The 16206-nt window shown below is 53.1% G+C and overlaps 2 protein-coding genes across 5 annotated transcripts in view; both read left to right on the forward strand.

Annotated features, from left to right (window-relative positions):
* Positions 1-1062: 1062 nt before the first annotated feature.
* On the forward strand, positions 1063-9265 carry KPNA7 (karyopherin subunit alpha 7). The gene is made up of 11 exons (XM_084537411.1): positions 1063-1130; positions 2008-2112; positions 2672-2803; positions 3330-3415; positions 4090-4358; positions 4790-4872; positions 6038-6301; positions 6641-6874; positions 7200-7382; positions 7901-8050; positions 9056-9265. The coding sequence occupies exons 2-11, from the start codon at positions 2047-2049 to the stop codon at positions 9134-9136; spliced, it is 1548 nt and encodes a 515-aa protein (XP_084393537.1). The 5' UTR covers positions 1063-1130; positions 2008-2046; the 3' UTR covers positions 9137-9265.
* Positions 9266-11462: 2197 nt separating this feature from the next.
* Positions 11463-16206, forward strand: part of SMURF1 (SMAD specific E3 ubiquitin protein ligase 1) — a 46039-nt gene continuing 41295 nt past the window's right edge. For 3 of the 4 annotated variants that reach the window (XM_084536243.1, XM_084536244.1, XM_084536246.1), the window contains exon 1: positions 11463-11659. In XM_084536243.1, coding sequence (XP_084392369.1) covers positions 11605-11659 — 55 coding nt within the window. In that variant the 5' untranslated portion in view covers positions 11463-11604. The remainder of the gene's footprint in view (positions 11660-16206) is intronic. The other variant, XM_084536245.1, reaches the window with a different exon arrangement.

Here is a 16206-nt window from a genome sequence, read left to right on the forward strand (position 1 = left end):
GAGGGCGCACACTAACTTTTGCACCAGATTAAGTTGAATTAAAAAGCAATTGAAATGTAATTTTCCTGTCTCGGGCAGCCAAGAAAAGGAGAGGATGCAACCAGTGGCACTTGAAACTTAGAAACACGGCAGCGAGGATCGGCACCACCAGCTCTCAGCACCCACAAGCAACGGGTTTATTGGAGGTCTTCTCTGAAGCCCCCTCCCCACGCACCTTCTGCGCCAAGCTTTGCACAACCTGTATCCTTTGCCCCGAAAGGGAGCCTTGAATCCACGATTTTGGAGCAGCCCAGGTGCTGCACAGGGCCTTTCCGTGGGTGTTTCCGTGCTGGAAATAGCCTCACCGTGGAGTTTTTTTGCTGGAATTCTCATAATTTACGTGGAAACAGCCACGGTGCTGCACAGCCGGCAGGGTTGGAGGGCTCACTGTGCTCCCAGGGGCTGGGGGCAGAAGGTGCCGACCCCAGTGCTGCGTCCTGTCATTTAAAATGTGGTTTTAATGACATATTTTAATAGCTGCTTTCCCCCCATTTGCCAAATGCCGCTGTTCCTCCTGCCCCAGCCTCTCCGTTCGTTCCAGGCTGTGCTCCCCACACTGTGCCCCTGCCCATGTGGGTTTTACAGGGCTTTGCCCAAAAGGGTGACGTTTTGGAGGGCTGGCAAAGCCAGGCTGAGTCCCCAGAGACTCTTCAGAGTCCCCAGAGCTGCCCAAGTGCCACACCAAGCAACACTGTGAGCAGTTATTTGATGCCCTGGCTGAAATCTAAAGGATTTGTGCAGACCACAGGTCCCTGCTGGGTGTCTCCGTGCCGCCTCCTGCCGCAGCCTGGTCAAAAAAGAGGCCCCCCCAGGCTGCTCACCCAAATAAAACCAAACTAGGTGATGTGTAAGTGCACAGAGGAGGTGTTGGGGTGTGAGAGGGGTGGCTGGGGCTGGAGGATAGCTCAGGAGGGGAGGCACCACTGCTGCTCCCCCAGGTGCCCCCAAATTGCCTCGCCATGCAGCAGCTGGAGCTAACGAGGAGGCTGCCCGGGGAGAGCCAATGCTGGGGCACAGCAGGGCAGGATGAGGCCCTGGGGGGCAATAAAAGGGGCAGATGAGGGTAAGGTGGGCAAGAGAGAGGTTGAAGGGTGAGTAGCTTCTTCTCTAGGGGGTTAGGGGCAGCTTTTTGCCCTCTGTGGGGTTTTCTTTGGGTTCCTTTGTGCAGGGTGCGGGGTTTTGGGTGCTGCTTGGGGTTGTGCTGAGTCTCTTCCACCTGCTGAGGTGGGCTTGGGGGAAGCCCCCAGAATGGAGAGGCTTTTTGGGGTCTTACTGGGCCTTCTTGGACATGAAATGGAGGCAGGGAGGAGTTTCTGCTGGGTGGAAGCTGTGTTTTTTTTTTTTTTTTCTGGTTTAAAAACTGTCTGGAGGCCTGGTCCTGGTCTTATTTGTGTGTATGCCTCTGCTTTTCTTACCCTAATAGGGTTAGAAATAACTCTGCCTGTCCTACTTAATTCCCCTCACCTGGCAAACCCAGAGCTGGGTCTGAAGGAGGATTTATCTGCTTGGCTGAGCTTGGTCACCCCGTGTCCTGCGTGTGACCCCATGCGTTTACACCACTGGGGGGGTCTCTGGTGCAGGAGCCCCCCTGGGCTGTGGGGTGAGGTGGTAGGGGTGGATGTGGGGCCTTGAGCTGATGCTTTTTGGGTGTCTCTGCCAGATTTGGGCTCTGTGTGTGTGATCCAGAGCTGGAGGAAGGTGGTGTGACCGTACCCATGAGAAGTGGGGTGCCCTGCTTCCTGTAGGGTTGTAATTCTCCTAGTTAAGTGATGGTTTGAGCCTGTGTTTAGTTCAGAGGCTTGGCTGTGGGGTGTGAGGATCTCACCGAGCTCTGCATGGGGCAGGGGACCTCAACACCCACCTCGTTGGGGTGGTGGCTGTGCCCTAGGGGTGGTGGGGGTCCCAGATCCCCTGCAGATGGAGGTGGGTGTTGCTGTGACCTGACCCTGCTGTCCTGCACCCCAAAAGCACGTGGAAGCTCTCTGGCTGCTCCCAAGCCTCAACAAGATGCCAGTCGTGAATGAGCCCAGCGAGAGGATGAAGAAGTTCAAGAACAGGGGCAAGGACGCAGCTGTAAGTACAGACCTGGGGCATCTCCTCCCAGGGCAGGCAGAGCCAGCTGAGGCTTTGGTGCCAGCAGAAGCTGGTGAGAAGGTTTCTGAATGGCAATCACCCCCAAATCCACCTGTATGGGGTGTCAGGGAGCCCATCTAAAGATGTGGTGTGGAGCTGGCTGGGCTGTGTGGTGGCAAGGGGGGCTCAAGTTTGGGGTGGGTGGCTGTGATGGGGATGATGAGGATGGTCCTGCCCAGCTCCCAGCAGCAGTTACCCCAGCTATGGGGTTTATCCCGGCTATGGGGTCTGTCTGCTTGCTCTAAGGCAGTGCAGGAGATGAGGGTTTGCCTTCCAGCAAATCTGACTTTAAAATCAGCCTCTGGTTGCTGGTTCAGCCAGCCTCCTTGGGAGGCACCCGGTGAGATGTTTCCTCCTATGCGAGCCTCCAGGCCATGGTGAGGAGCTCCCTGAAAGCAGAAGCTGCTTCTGCTCCTCCTGAAGGAGATTTGGGGTTGTGGAGCTGGACCCGAATCGGGTGCTGTGGGCACTGATGTGGTGGTGTCCCCTTCTCCTGCAGGCCCTGCGGAGGCAGAGGGTGGAGGTGAAAGTCGAGCTGCGGAAGGCCCAGAAGGATGAGCAGATCCTGAAGCGCAGGAGTATCTCCATCACCTTGATGGAGAAAAGCCCCACTCCAGAGGACAAAAACGTGGTGAGTGCTGGGTGCCCTGCACCTGGACAGGATTGGTGCTGTAGCACACTGGGTCTCGCTGCTACTTCAGTTTTTGGGCCATCCCCAGGTCTGGCTCAAGGGACCTGGGTTAAAACAGCCAGTGCCCTTCTTGATTCCCCATGCCCAGCACTGGGGAGTGCTTTACAGGTGGCTTAGCCCTTTTCTGGGTTATTTTGCATGGAAATGTGCCACGCAGCTTCCCTCAGTGGCAGGTAGAACTGGCTGGAGCCCCAGCTCTGGGAGCTGGCGATGGTAATTACTGCTCGTAGGGCCAAAACGGTGTCAGTGACTCTTCCAGTGCTTGATTACAAGGATTAGTTGCCTCGAAGGTTTTTGTGGATGCTCTCCCTCTGCATCATCCCGAAACTGCGTTGCATAAAGAGTAGACACCGCTTAGATATGGAGTGGTGACTGACTTGGGTCTAGACGGCTGATTGACTGCGGAGATTAAGCTGGAGGGAGCCTTGGCTTGCTGTCTGACTCTGAATCATTCCCCATGACACAGATTATTCAGCTGTCCTTGGAGGAAATAGTCGAAGCTGTGAACGGGAACAACCCTGAGCTCCAGCTGCAGGCTACGCAGGCTGCCAGGTATGCTGCCTGACCGGGAGGGACTGGGCTGGCTGCGGTGGGTCCTGCGGGCTGCAGGCATTTCTTCCTGTTGGAAGAGCTCTGGAGACATGACAAAGTGCATGGGGCAGGAGCCCGGTCACCCTGAGGGGCTGCAGCTGATGGCTGAAGCCCTGCAGTGTGCCCTGGGTGCCTGGCTGGGCTCCATCCCAGCCCTGGGTGGTGTGGTTGGAGCCAGCCCAGGGCTTGGCTGTGCCTCCTGGAGCCCCTGCGCTGGGGCAGGGGTCGTGGTGGCTCCAGCCAGCTGCTGAGACCATCGGGGAGGACCAAGGTGTCTGCTGGAGGCTGGCCAGAGCAGACCCTTCCTAAAGGGATGAGTGCTGCCTGGCTCCCCAGGCTGCTTGGCAGCACGGAGCTGGCCTCCTGCCTGCTCACACCCAGCCTGGCAGCGCCCTGAGCTTGCACCATGGGGAGATACCCGGTGGAGGTGGAGAGGCAGCTCTAAGCCATGGATTCCCACCTCTGCACTACCCTGTGCCAGCACTGTGGCTGCAGAGCGAGCCAGGCTGGGGAGCAGATCTGGCTGAAAACACTTTTTCCAGCTGGCTTTGGGTAGGTCAGTGTCCTGATGGCGCCTCACAGCCAAGTAGGGCTTGGTCTGCTCACAGTTGGCTGTGCTGTGCCCTCTCTTGCAGGAGAATGCTGTCCAGGCAGAAGGACCCCCCTCTCAACCAGATCATCGAGTTGGGCATCATCCCCAGGCTGGTGGAGTTCCTCTCCTGTGCTGACAGCGCTCAGCTGCAGTTTGAGGCCGCCTGGGCGCTCACCAACATCGCATCTGGCACCTCTGAGCACACCAAGGCGGTGGTGGAGGGGGGTGCAATCCCAGCCTTCATCGCCCTCCTCTCCTCCCCGCACATGCACATCAGCGAGCAGTCCGTGTGGGCGCTGGGCAACATCGCAGGTAAGCAGGAGCTGGCACCCCCAGTCAGAAACTGGGGTTACTGGGGCTCCTTGGGATGCCTTTGTCTCCTCCTGGCTCTGTCTCCAGGCTGCTGATGCTGTTGAAACCCCTCCATCCCTTCATGGGGGACTTGAGCCTTTGAGATCTTGTGTGGGTTCTGCAGGAGGATTTTGACTAAAGCCAAGTGCAAGCGTCCATCCTGCTGGGATGGTGTCCCCTGCTGGTGTCCTTAGTGGGGGAAAACAATGGGATGTCTGGCTGGCCATGATGGTGCTCAGATTGCCTGGAAATCCTGGATGGTGTGGGGCTGGTGGTGAGCCCTGACCACCAACTCTGGCCTCTGGCAGCAGGTCTGGCTGCTCCCTGATGTCAGCATGTCCCTGCCTCATGACTGGTGCAGATGCAATAAACTCCCCTTTCTTTCTGTGCAGGTGACGGCCCTCTGTACAGAGATGCTCTTATCAATTGCAATGTGATTCCTCCCTTGCTGGCTCTGGTGTCGCCTGTAACTCCAGTAAATAACCTTCATTTTCTCGACTTAACAGCTCTCAATCACTTGGGCGGTGGGTGAATGGTGACTTACAAATAACCAGCTGGTTGCACAGTTGAATGAGACCTTTCTCTAAACTGTTTCAGGTGATTCTGCTTCTAAACTACATACAAGACCTGGGCATGTCAGGAGGTCTCCAGGTTGATGCAGTGACTTATTCCTGGCTTGAGATGGTCAGAGCTGGATGGGAAAGCTCAGACTGAGATGTCACTGGGATGTGCACATGCATGTGGAAGGGCTGAACTTGCCCTTCAAGCTTCCTCCTGCTGCTTCTCGGGTAGCTCCAAGCTGTTGGCTCTGTGCCTTCTCCTGCCCTCCTGCAGTGGTCCTGCCCTGCTGCTTGCTTGGGGGAGGCAGGAGGTGGACACAGCAGCTTTGAGAGCGGTACCGATGCCTCCAGGTGTCCCACCCCTGGGTGTGGTGGAAGCCGTGTGCTTTCTGTAGGCATACCTACAGCCTCGCAGGGTAGTGTTAAGAAAACACCCTCCAGGCCTTCTGCGATTTTTATATTGCAAAATCCTTTTGAAGGACTTCTCTGGCTGCTGTTCCTGACTCAACCTCTCCTCTTTTTGGGGGTGCCCTGTGAAACAGGGCAGAACACCAGCCAAAACAGGGCAGAACACTGGCCCCATGCACACCTTGGTAGCTGGGATGCTCTGGAGGTAGCTCCACTGCTCTCCTGGAGCAGCCGTGACTCCTTGCTGAGATGAGCTGGATGGGGCAGCTTCAATCCTTGAGGTGCCCTGCTCAAGAACGATGAGCTGCTGATACTTAATAATGCTAATATTAAAATAACAAATTCCTGATCTTGTCCAAAGAATGCTTTGTAATTTGTCCCAGAGACCCAGCAAACAAGCTGTTGGGCACCTTTGTTAGTCATAGGAGCTTGTCACACCACCAGACTTGAAGTTATTGGAACTTAATATTGGAGAGGGAGGAGGGGAAAGGTCTTACTCACTTGTTTCATCTTCAAACAAGCCTCAACCCTTATTAAGAAGGCTGCTTCTGGCTACTCCGATAACATCTCTGAGCTGCAGGGCCCAGAAGCAGGGTGCTCCCTCTCCTGTGCTTGTTGCTCCTGTGAGGCTCTGTCGGCCAGGGAGGATCTTACACCTCATTTTTGTTCCAGGTTGGCTTCCTGAGGAACATCACGTGGACCCTGTCGAACCTCTGCAGGAACAAGAACCCCTACCCACCCCTGGATGCGGTGAGGAAGATGCTGCCGGTCCTCACCTGCCTCCTGGAGCACGAGGACAAGGAAATCATCGCTGACTCCTGCTGGGCAGTTTCCTACCTGACCGATGGCTCCAACGATCGCATCCAGATCATAGTGGACACGGGGATTCTCCCAAGGCTGGTGGAGCTCATGGGCAGCCCAGAGCTGATCATTATGGTAGGAAGCAAACTCCCAGCCTTGGGTTCCCCTCCTCTGATGCCCTACACCAAGGGAAGGGATGTCATCTTGCTGTGTGTGGCTGGCTGTTCCCCCAGACCCCTGTTTAGCTTGGTTAATGGTCAAGCCAATGCTCTGTTCCAGCTTGCTGTGGCTTACAGGCTCTAAGACTCTAAAGCTGCTTAGAGCAAAAGAGGAGGCCAGTAGGTCTGTAACAGTAATCAGCCATGGTGTTCCCTTTGCTTGAAGGATCAAGCACTTAGGGAACTTGTCCTCCTGGCTTGTATCCCTTGAGATAAGGATTCTCCTCACCTCCTTCGTCTGTTCTAATTTGTCCAGACCCCAGCTCTCCGTGCCATTGGGAATGTTGTGACAGGGACTGATGAGCAGACCCAGGCAGCTATCGATGCGGGCGTCTTGTCTGTCCTGCCCCTTCTCTTGCGACACACGAAGCCAACCATACAGAAGGAAGCTGCGTGGACGCTCAGCAACATCGCTGCTGGGCCTTGCCAGCAGATCCAGCAACTCATCACCTGCAGGTTGTTGCCACCTCTGGTGGAGCTGCTTGATAAGGTAGGGGTGCAGTGCTGCCTGTCCAGCTGCTGTAGGAGCAGTGTTAAGTTTCAGTCGATGACATTTGTTTTGTGAGGCACTTGGTGTGTGCTCCAGAGCCACCTGAGCAATCTCTGGAACAGTCTGAGCAGTCAGTATGCCTGCATGTGGCACCACAGCATGGCTTGGAGCTGCTCTTGGCAGCTCTGCGAGGTGTCACCAAGCTCTCTGAGTGCTAGGAACCTGTCCAAGCTGAACACAGACTGGCTCTTGACTCCTGGCCCCTCACCCTGCTCTACAAAGGATGCTGGAGCCTGGCAGTGCCTTCACTGTGCTGCTCTTCCAGGGGGACTTCAAGGCTCAGAAGGAGGCCGTGTGGGCAGTGGCCAACTTCACGACTGGAGGCACCGTGGAGCAGGTGGTGGAGCTTGTCCAGTCTGGGGTCCTCAAGCCTCTGCTCAACTTGCTTTTGGCTAGAGACAGCAAAACTATACTGGTCATCCTGGATACAATTTCAAATCTCTTCTTGGTAAGATCTGGTACTGTTTCTTGCATCCTTTCCCCCCGAAAGCAGCAGGGTGTGAGCTGAAGGCTCACATGGTGTGGCTAGAATAGCTCCTATGTCAGACAGTGGTCTTGCAGGAGTTGGGGTTGGACTTGATCTAATTTATTCTTGGATCCTCTTGGGTTGTCTGGGCTCAACAAGGTTAAGTTTCCAAGGGTTTTGGCAAGGAAAAGATGTGGTGTGCTGATCCCTGAGCTGCACAGAGGTAAAGGTCTAGGAGAAAGAGTGTTGCTGGGGTCTTTACAGAAACTGAGTAGGGTTTGGCTCACTTATTTGTGCAGTGAAGCCACAGTACAATAATCCTAACAGGGACTGTTTCACATGCACAGTTGTATCCCAAGGATTTCTGCTAAACCCAAGGCAGGGAGGGATCATAAATGCAAGGGGCTGCAGACACTTGACCCCTAGGTTCAGGGCCTTACAGAAGAGATCATCTTGGGCCTGTTACTGACATGAGGTTGTATTTGTCTCCTTTGTCACAGGCAGCTGAGAAGCTGGGAGAGACAGAAAGGCTGTGCCTGCTGGTGGAGGAGCTTGATGGCCTGGAGAAAATTGAAGCCTTGCAAACCCATGACAACAACATGGTCTACCGAGCTGCACTGAATATCATAGAGAAATACTTTTCTGGTGAGGTATGTGAGCTCCTGCTGTTTCTCATCTGAAAATGAGCTATTGCGTGCTGAAATGAAGCACGTCCTTCAAGGATGCTGAGTTAGGGCCTTAGAAGAGATCTCTACATGAATAGGGTAGTTCTTGCAGCTTGCTCCCTTCACTTTTAGAGCTTTTTGAAAGCTATGATTTCAGTTGTCAGCTGATTAGTTGTGCAACAGCTATGGATGCCTTGATAGCATCTTGCTGCTGGAATTTAAACTGGCATCAGCTGGGGTTACTGCAGTTGCTGGTATGAATACCAAATGTGGAGAAGTTTCCTCCTTCAGAGCTGAGCTAGCTTGTCGCTATGAATGGAAGCCTCCTACTCGGCTGATAACTGTGCTCAGGTTCCTTCTGGATTACTTGACCCTTCTCACATTAACGAACTTGTGGAAAAAGAGCATAGGACATCAGCTAGCAGTTGCAAGAGCTCTGTAACTGTCACAGATGCCATCCTTGGATCTAGCCTTTGAGTCTTGCAGATGGGGGGAACACCAGGGAAGAGGCTTAGTGGTTTGGCAGACCGTGGAGCTGAGGCTTGGTCTAGATTTGAACCCCCTGCAGCAGGGAGCAGATGTCTGTCAGCTGTGGTTTTTGCCTAGCACCAGGGTGTCCTGGTGAGAGGGTGTGGAGGAAGCTGTCCTACACACCAGCACCTACCTGAGGGGCTGGATGCCAGGGCAACGCCTCTCCAAAGCAGCCCTGGTTGCTGTTGGAAGCAGACTAAACTCAAGCAAATTCTGCCACTCCAGTTACTCCTGTCTCCTGCCCCAGGTGTCTGAGTCTGTAGATCTGAGCCACAGGGACAATGACAAGGTGTGCTGTACAGAACAGGAGGACTTGGTGAAGCTGCTCTGCTGCTGTAACAGGCTTTTAAAAGGAGAATAAAGCAGCAAGCTGCGGCAGAGCTTTAGGCAACCTGGTACAATAACCTTCTGCTATAAAGTTGATGGCCTCTAGTTAATGGTTCTGCATCTTCCTCCTAGGAAAATCCAGATCTGCAGCCTGGGACTGATGAAGACGGACTATATAAGTTCTCAGTGGAGAAGCACGACTTCAACTTCTGAAGATGAGGCACTGCACAGCTCTGAGCTAGGCAGTCTTGGTAGAGCCAGGATGTCCAGATCAAGAGGAGCAAAGATGTGGGATCTCTTTACATTTGAAGCTTATCAATAAATTGCACTTCTGGGTTTGTACTTTATGCTTCTAATGGCTTCTGTTTTCCCCCTCATAAGCTGTTGTTGCAAAACAAATTCCACAGGGCCTAAACATAGGAAAGGTGTTAGAGCTCCTGGGTGCCTTTTCTAGGTGAAAAAGCACAGCCTGAGATTTCCTGCTAACTGCTTGACTAGAGTCAAATCCCTAAAGAGTGGGATGTTACCACCAAATCCAGCTTGGTTTCAGTGTTTGTGCTGAAATCTCTAGGCTTGATTCTGAGCTGTTTCAAACAGCTCAGAAGCTGTTTGAGAGGCTTTGTCCTGCTATTCCAGCCCTTCTTGGATGTAGCAGGATCTGGACACAGGAGCTGAGTCAACTCGGGCCCTTTAGCAGCACAGATGCTTGCAGTGGTTGCTGCTTTGCCTCACAGTTGCTGCCCACTTGCCTGGAGCCCATTGATTCCATTGATTCAGCTCTGCCTAAAGTTGCCCTCTACTCACAGGGACCTGTATTCCATGTGTCACTTGCATGTCACTGCTGTGGAGTCCCCCCTGTACCTAATCCCTCTAAATTCACCCTCCCTCCATGGGCTGAGGAGGGTGGATGTGGCTCTGGGGTCTCAGGCTGGAGGGCTCTGCTGTCACCCAACAGGCCCCAGGGGCTGAAGCATTTTAAGGACTTTGTTTGATGCAGAACTGGGGGTGGGCAGCTCTATCATCCATGCTTTGCGAGGTTTGATTCTTCAAAAGGACCCCAGGTGCTTCAGGGCTCTGCTTTCTCAGATGTGGGGGGAGGTGGAGTGACAGATAAATTAATGTGAAGGGAAAACATGATTTCTGGAGGGAAGGACCTCTTCCTCTGCCCTGAATTTGTTCTCCACAGGATACAAGCATTTTTCTTCCCAGGCTGCCTAGGAACAAGGAGCGGAGCCTGGTTGTTCTCTGTGAGGGGCTGTGCAGCCCTCAGCTTGTGGGGCAGAACTGGGCATCACTTATTTAATATTAAAATCCTGGAGCTGCTGAATGGTATAGGGATTTATAGCTGTACTATATACTAAAACTATGTACTGAAAACTATGCCAAAACCTGAAATGTGCACTGGAGACAAGTATCTCTGCACATCCTTTGTTTGTGCCCATGGCTTAACACAAAGGCCTTGGCTGCCTCTGCCTCCTTGTAGCATGCTGCTGACAGGGCTGATGCAGCATCTGGAAGTGATCAGATTTCACCAGGTAAAAAGAATCTGAGGCAGGTGCTTCCTCAGTGTAAATGGAGACACAGCCTGGAGCTGGGCTGCTGTGGAGCTGCACAGGCAGCCCTAAGGTGCTGGGGCAACAGGGGTGCTGGTGCTCTGAGTTGGGGCAAGCCAGAAGGAGGGGATGCAGCTACTGAGCTGTTCCCCTGCTTGCCTGTGTGTGCTGGACGTGAGGCTGCAGTAGAAAGGCTGCCTGCTTCCACCATCACAGCCTTAAGCCTCAAGAAATTAGTGTCTTTGCAGCTCTGCATGGGACAGAGAGGAGGCAGCTCTAAGGTTAGGGCCACCATCTTGTGGGGTCAGTGCCTTCCCCCTGCTCCTGGATGAGGTTGGCTGTGTTAATTAGAGCCCCTCTCCTTTACTTTATCCTGGGGTATGGGCTGTGGGGGGGATTTTTGACTCCTGCTCTGGGTGGGATGGGGTGGGTAAGCACCACCCTGTACCCCTGCCATGCACTCACAGTGTCCCTATACACCCACTGTGCCAGCCTAAAATCCTAGACTCAAATCCTAGACTCATTAGCGTTCAAAAAGACCCCCAAGATCATCTGGTATCAACGATGTCACCTAAACCCTGTCCTTGAACACCCCCAGTGACCCCACCACCACCCTAGGTGACCTGTCCCAATGCCTGACTGCTCACTTTGAGAAGAAATACCTCCTCATTTCCAACCTGAACACCCCCCGGTGTAACTTGAGGCCCTTCCCTCTACCCGTATCCCTAATTCCTGCGCCATTCTCCCATTTCTGCCCATTTTCCCCTCCAAATCCCCCCCACACCTCGCCAGGGGGCGCTCCCCCCTCCCTCCGAGTGTGGCTTCCCCCCCCACCACCACCCTGCGACCTTCCCAAGATGGCGGCGCCGCGCCGCCGCCACGCTGTGCGCGCTGACGTCACGCCCCCTCCGGCGGGCGCAGGGCGGGGCGGGGGCGGCTCCAGCGCCCTCTCGGCGGCCGGGCCGGGTCGGGCTGAGGCGGGCGGGCGGCGGCGGCGGCTGAGGGGAGCGGCTCCGGTTCCGCGTTTGGCTCCGCGGTAACGGCGGAGAAAGGCTCCCGGAGCGCTCGGTGGGGGCTTAGGCAAGGCCCGCATGGGGTTGCGCGGGGCCGCCGGTTGATCTGGGCGCGATGTCGAACCCCGGGACGCGGCGGAACGGCTCCAGCATCAAGATCCGCCTCACAGGTAACGGGGCCGCGGCCCGGGGGCTCCCCTAAACCCGCAAAACCCTCGGCCCCATCAACCCTCCCCTCACGGCGAGCTCCCCTCAGCTCCCCTCGCCCCCTCCCCGGCCCCCTGGGCGTGAGGGGAGGGTTGACCGGGCCGCCGTGGGCCGGCTTCGGCGGTAGCCGGGCCCCAGCCACCGCTCCGCAACTTTTATCCCTTTAAAACCCCTTCACCCACCCCCGGGCCCTGCGGAGGTTCTGTATTTTGAAGTTATTTCTGTTGATTTTCATTTTTTTTTCCTCCCCTCGTGGCACGTTGTTACCTCCCCCCCCCCCCCCCCAACACAGCCCACGGGCTGCTTCAGCCCCCGGCTCCCTCAGATTTTGGCCTTCCCTGACTTTTAGGAAAGCTTTTCCTTTCATAATTTACCTCACTTTGATTTACTTAAACCATTTACCTTCCCCTTTTGCTGCCGAAGACAACCCCATTGATCTTTCTCCTGAGAAAATACCCGTTTCATTGCTTTTAGCATCCCCCCCCTTTTTTTCTTTTTTTTTTTTTTGCTGTTTATCCTTTTTTTTCTCTGCGTTCTTTTTTTATTCTTACCATTCCCCACGACTCGATTGCCTTTTCCAATGTGACGCGTTCAACTTCTGAAGTTCCTTTCCCCAAGCTCAGGGTGACGAGAAGCGGCTCCTCCGAGTGTCGGGGCGCGCGTGCACGCACGGATAAGCCAATTTCTGTTGCACCCTCAAAAGGTCTGGATTAAATCTTCCACAAGCTGCTCCAGTTGATGCCCAGGCTGCAGCTTAAACAGAAAAGGGATACGGCATCTGCTTCTTCAGGCTGCGGGGTGAATTATTAATAAATAAGGCCCCATCCGGCCTTTCAAAGGCAACAGGTGGATGCTTGGAGATCTCTGGGTGCGAAGGAAACGCTCGGCCACCGGCATTGATCTTCACAGGGTTGATAGAAGCTGTTGGGTTTAATTTTAAAGAGGCTGCAGAAGCATAAAAGGTGGCCAAATAATGAGAAAATGGCACTAGGTGAACTTCAGGGACAGGGTAACGTGCCCCTGGCAGATGCTGCAATCAGGCAGAAGCATCTCTTCAAAAAATCCCTTTTTTCTTTTAATCAGTTCTCTGGTTCTGCGCCGCTCGTGCTTCGGAAGGCTGAAGTTGGTGAGGGAAATGTAAATCCGAAAGTCCTTTTGGACACGAGAAGGCTGAAAATATTTTGAAGGTGGATGGCTGATGTTTGATCTGAAACGAGTTCTGTGGCGATGGATACTAAATGTCGGATCTGTCATTAATGTGGCTTATTTTTATGCAAGTCAGTCAATAAAAATGTTGGGAGTTGAGTAACTTATGCTGCGGTCATAGCCCTTCTGAGCAGGAGGATATCATTTAAATAACAGATAGAAGCTGTTGGGTTTAATTTTGAAGAGCGAACGCTGCTTCAAAGTGCTCTTTTCCTTTTAGCATGCACAATTCTTCTCTCCTAGCTGAGAATGTTTATTGGAAGGGGCTGCAGTTTTACTTTATTGAGCAACTTGGTAGATTTTCTCACTCGTATCTTTTTTTTTTTTAATAATTAAAGAAATCTGCTTGCTCAAACATTCCTGTATTTCATAAGCATGCGACCTGCGTAGTGTGAAAAAAATGCTGTATTTAATCACAAAATAAATTGCTTTGGGAGAGATTTCCCTTTAGGATCATTAGGAAATGTATTCTTGGCTTCGCTGGAGGCCAGCGTGCTGACTTACCTGTTCCAAACAGTTGTAGCTGGAGTGGCTTTTTCTCCCCTGTTTTGCTATTGGGAGATTGGAGTGGAATGAAATCAAACCGAGGGCTCCTTCCGTTATGATTTACTCCTTGCATTGTGTTTCCTGTGATTAGAAACAATTTGGTTTGCGCTACCGAAAATAGCTGTGTAAATAGCACTTAGTCTGAAGGCGCCTGTGAGCGGTACTTTGGGGAGTGAACGGGAGTCAGATCCTTTGTGCTTTTTCTTCGTTTTCTTGCATATTGGAAATGTATTCGTATGACTGGGGTGTTGGGAGTGTTTTATTTGTGTGAATCTATCTAAAAGTTCTGGATCCTGTGGTTATTTTCAGAAGCGGTCTTTGTGCTTATAGAGTGGTGTCGGTCCTACCCCGACGAGGACTGTAAGGAGGTAAAATGGCAAATAATGCTTCCTGTTAGAAAGGAGGAAGCAGCAGCAAAACCCAACAGCGAGTAACTTGGGTGACAGATTCAAACGATTGGTGTCCTGTGGATCACAAATGCACTGCTCTCTTGTCGTATCTCAGTTTTTCCAAAAGCACGTGCGAAATTTCTCTTACTTCCACTGGAGCTTCACCACCTCTACTGGTGATGCAGGAGCCAAAGGTATTTGTGGCCTTGTCTCTTGCCACTTGGAGCAGTTCAAGGCAAAGGAAGGTAAAACTTGGCGTTAAGTCTGTGGTCTTTTTGTATTTGTGCTGCCACCAGGGTAGTGTAACAGGGATGGATGTCTCAAAAAAGGGATGGAAATGATAAAATGATGTGGTGCTTGAAGAGTCCGCCTGGGATCTTCTGGGTCAGGGAGGAATGTGACCCACAGATGAAGGCGCCTTTGTGGAGCATATGTCTATCCCTTCTTTAACTGGTGTGCTCCTCTAAAACCTTTGTTTGCTGCTGCAGTCGCTCCCTGGGGAAGTTCCTAAGGGTTTATCAACTCCAGGGCTTACACGCTTCTTCCTCATACTGTTCTATCACGCAGAAGTGCTCGTGAAAACTGCAGTCTCATTGTGCTGCTATCAGAGACACTCCTATTCCAGGTAGCCTGCGGATGGAAGTTGCAGACGGAATTGGAAAATTGTGAAGTGGACTCAACGTGCAACTTCTGTACCCAAAAAAAAAAAAAGCTGGAGGTTGGATTCTGACTTGGTCGCTACCGGCTTTTTCAGCGGTGTCTCGGCTGAGGTGTGGAAAGCTGGCTGCCTCCGGGGAGTGCAGAGGAACTGAGGAAACATTGGGAAGGAAAAAGAATTGGTTCAGCCGTTACGGATGGCTTCAGACATGGAGCAGGAAGGGGAGAGGGGCTCATGTGTAAGTCAGAGCCCATGAAAACACATAGATGGCGTGTCGAGGGCTGATGGCAAAAGCAGTTTCTTTCCCAGAAGAGCAGCAGTTGGTGGAACAGAATATAAATAGTCAGCTCTGAGTGTTCAGCGGAGGCGTCCCTCGTCCCAGACCTGGTCTAGGAAGTGGCCGGGCCGCTGTTTGTCATCGCCTCGGTGGAGGTTTGGGAGGGAGGGCGTACGTGAGAGAAAGGAAATTCTGGTGTCGGAAGAGCCAGGGAGGAATGACAAAGCTGGTGTGGAAGTGGGTGGTTTGTGCGAGCTGCGGGGGCGTGTAGGCGACGCGTTGGATCGCTGCAGGAAAGGTTTTGGTGCTCAGCAGTGGCAAAGAAAGGGAACGAGGGAAGAGGTGGCGCAGATAAGGAGCCTGGACACCGCTTTCGGTTCCCTGTAGTCAGCACGGTTTAGGGAAGTCCCATTTGCAAAGCACGAGCGGTTTGTTGCTTCTAGATGGGCGGCTTTAGGTCAATTTGGAGATCTCCATTTGTAATTTAAGGAACCCGTTAAAGAGCACAGTGATTTCTGGTAGCAACTAAAATATTACGTCTCTTTCGTACATCCGTTTCGGATTGCTCTGAAGGCATATGTTAAAACGTGTCCCAAAAGCTTCCATTTCGGGACTAATGTAGTATTGATCGCTGCAGCAGAGTTACCGGGCTGATCGATAGCAGCGCTGATATCGACGGCCTGGGCAGTTTTCTGTCCTGTGGTCAGCAACGAAGAGCATCCACATCGGGATCAGCAGCAGTACATCCCTCATGGGCTGCCTGTACTTTTAGTTTCTTTTACATTAGAAAGAGCTCTTGCAGCTGATGGTGTTGGTGCTAGTGCAAGGGAAGGCTGAAATGGCAGGCTGGTCAGCCCCGCATTTGGGGTTTAAAATCCTACAACGGGGAGCACAACGGGAAGCAGCAGTTTAGTAGCTCCAAACTGATTTTTGCCTAGCAATCCGGGAGGATGTTGCAGTGTCCCGTTGCTTGGTTTTCTTCACGTGTTTGGGAGCGGGGTGCTCGATGTGCTGGTGCTTGGGGCGCTGGATGGAGCTGGGTCCTGAGCCCTGCTGAGCAAGGCGCTCAACCTCCCACCTCCATTCCTGTCTGCACCGTGGAGTACTGGCCTTTTTGTCAAGGTAAACGTGGGGCTGCTCAGAGGCCCTTTGATGGGGACGGCCAAGAGGCTTAGGGCATGTAACTGGGGGGACTTAAAGAAAAAATACTACTACTCATCTTGCTTTCATGGGGAGAAGTCTGGGGAGCAGCCTTTGCAGCCGGCCAGCTGGCAGCTTTGGGCTGCTGGAGTGGGAATCCAACGAGCTGCCTTTTCCTCCGGGCAGGCTGGTGGGTAGCGAGCCTCCTTTTGTCTTCCTCCCAGTAAGCCAGAGCCGTGCCAGCACCATTGTCCTGGTGGAAGTAAATTAAATCTCCAAAAGGAGTTTGCTTGA

The sequence above is a fragment of the Aythya ferina genome (genome assembly GCF_964211825.1).
Source record: "Aythya ferina genome assembly, chromosome: 15".
NCBI lineage: Eukaryota > Metazoa > Chordata > Aves > Anseriformes > Anatidae > Aythya > Aythya ferina.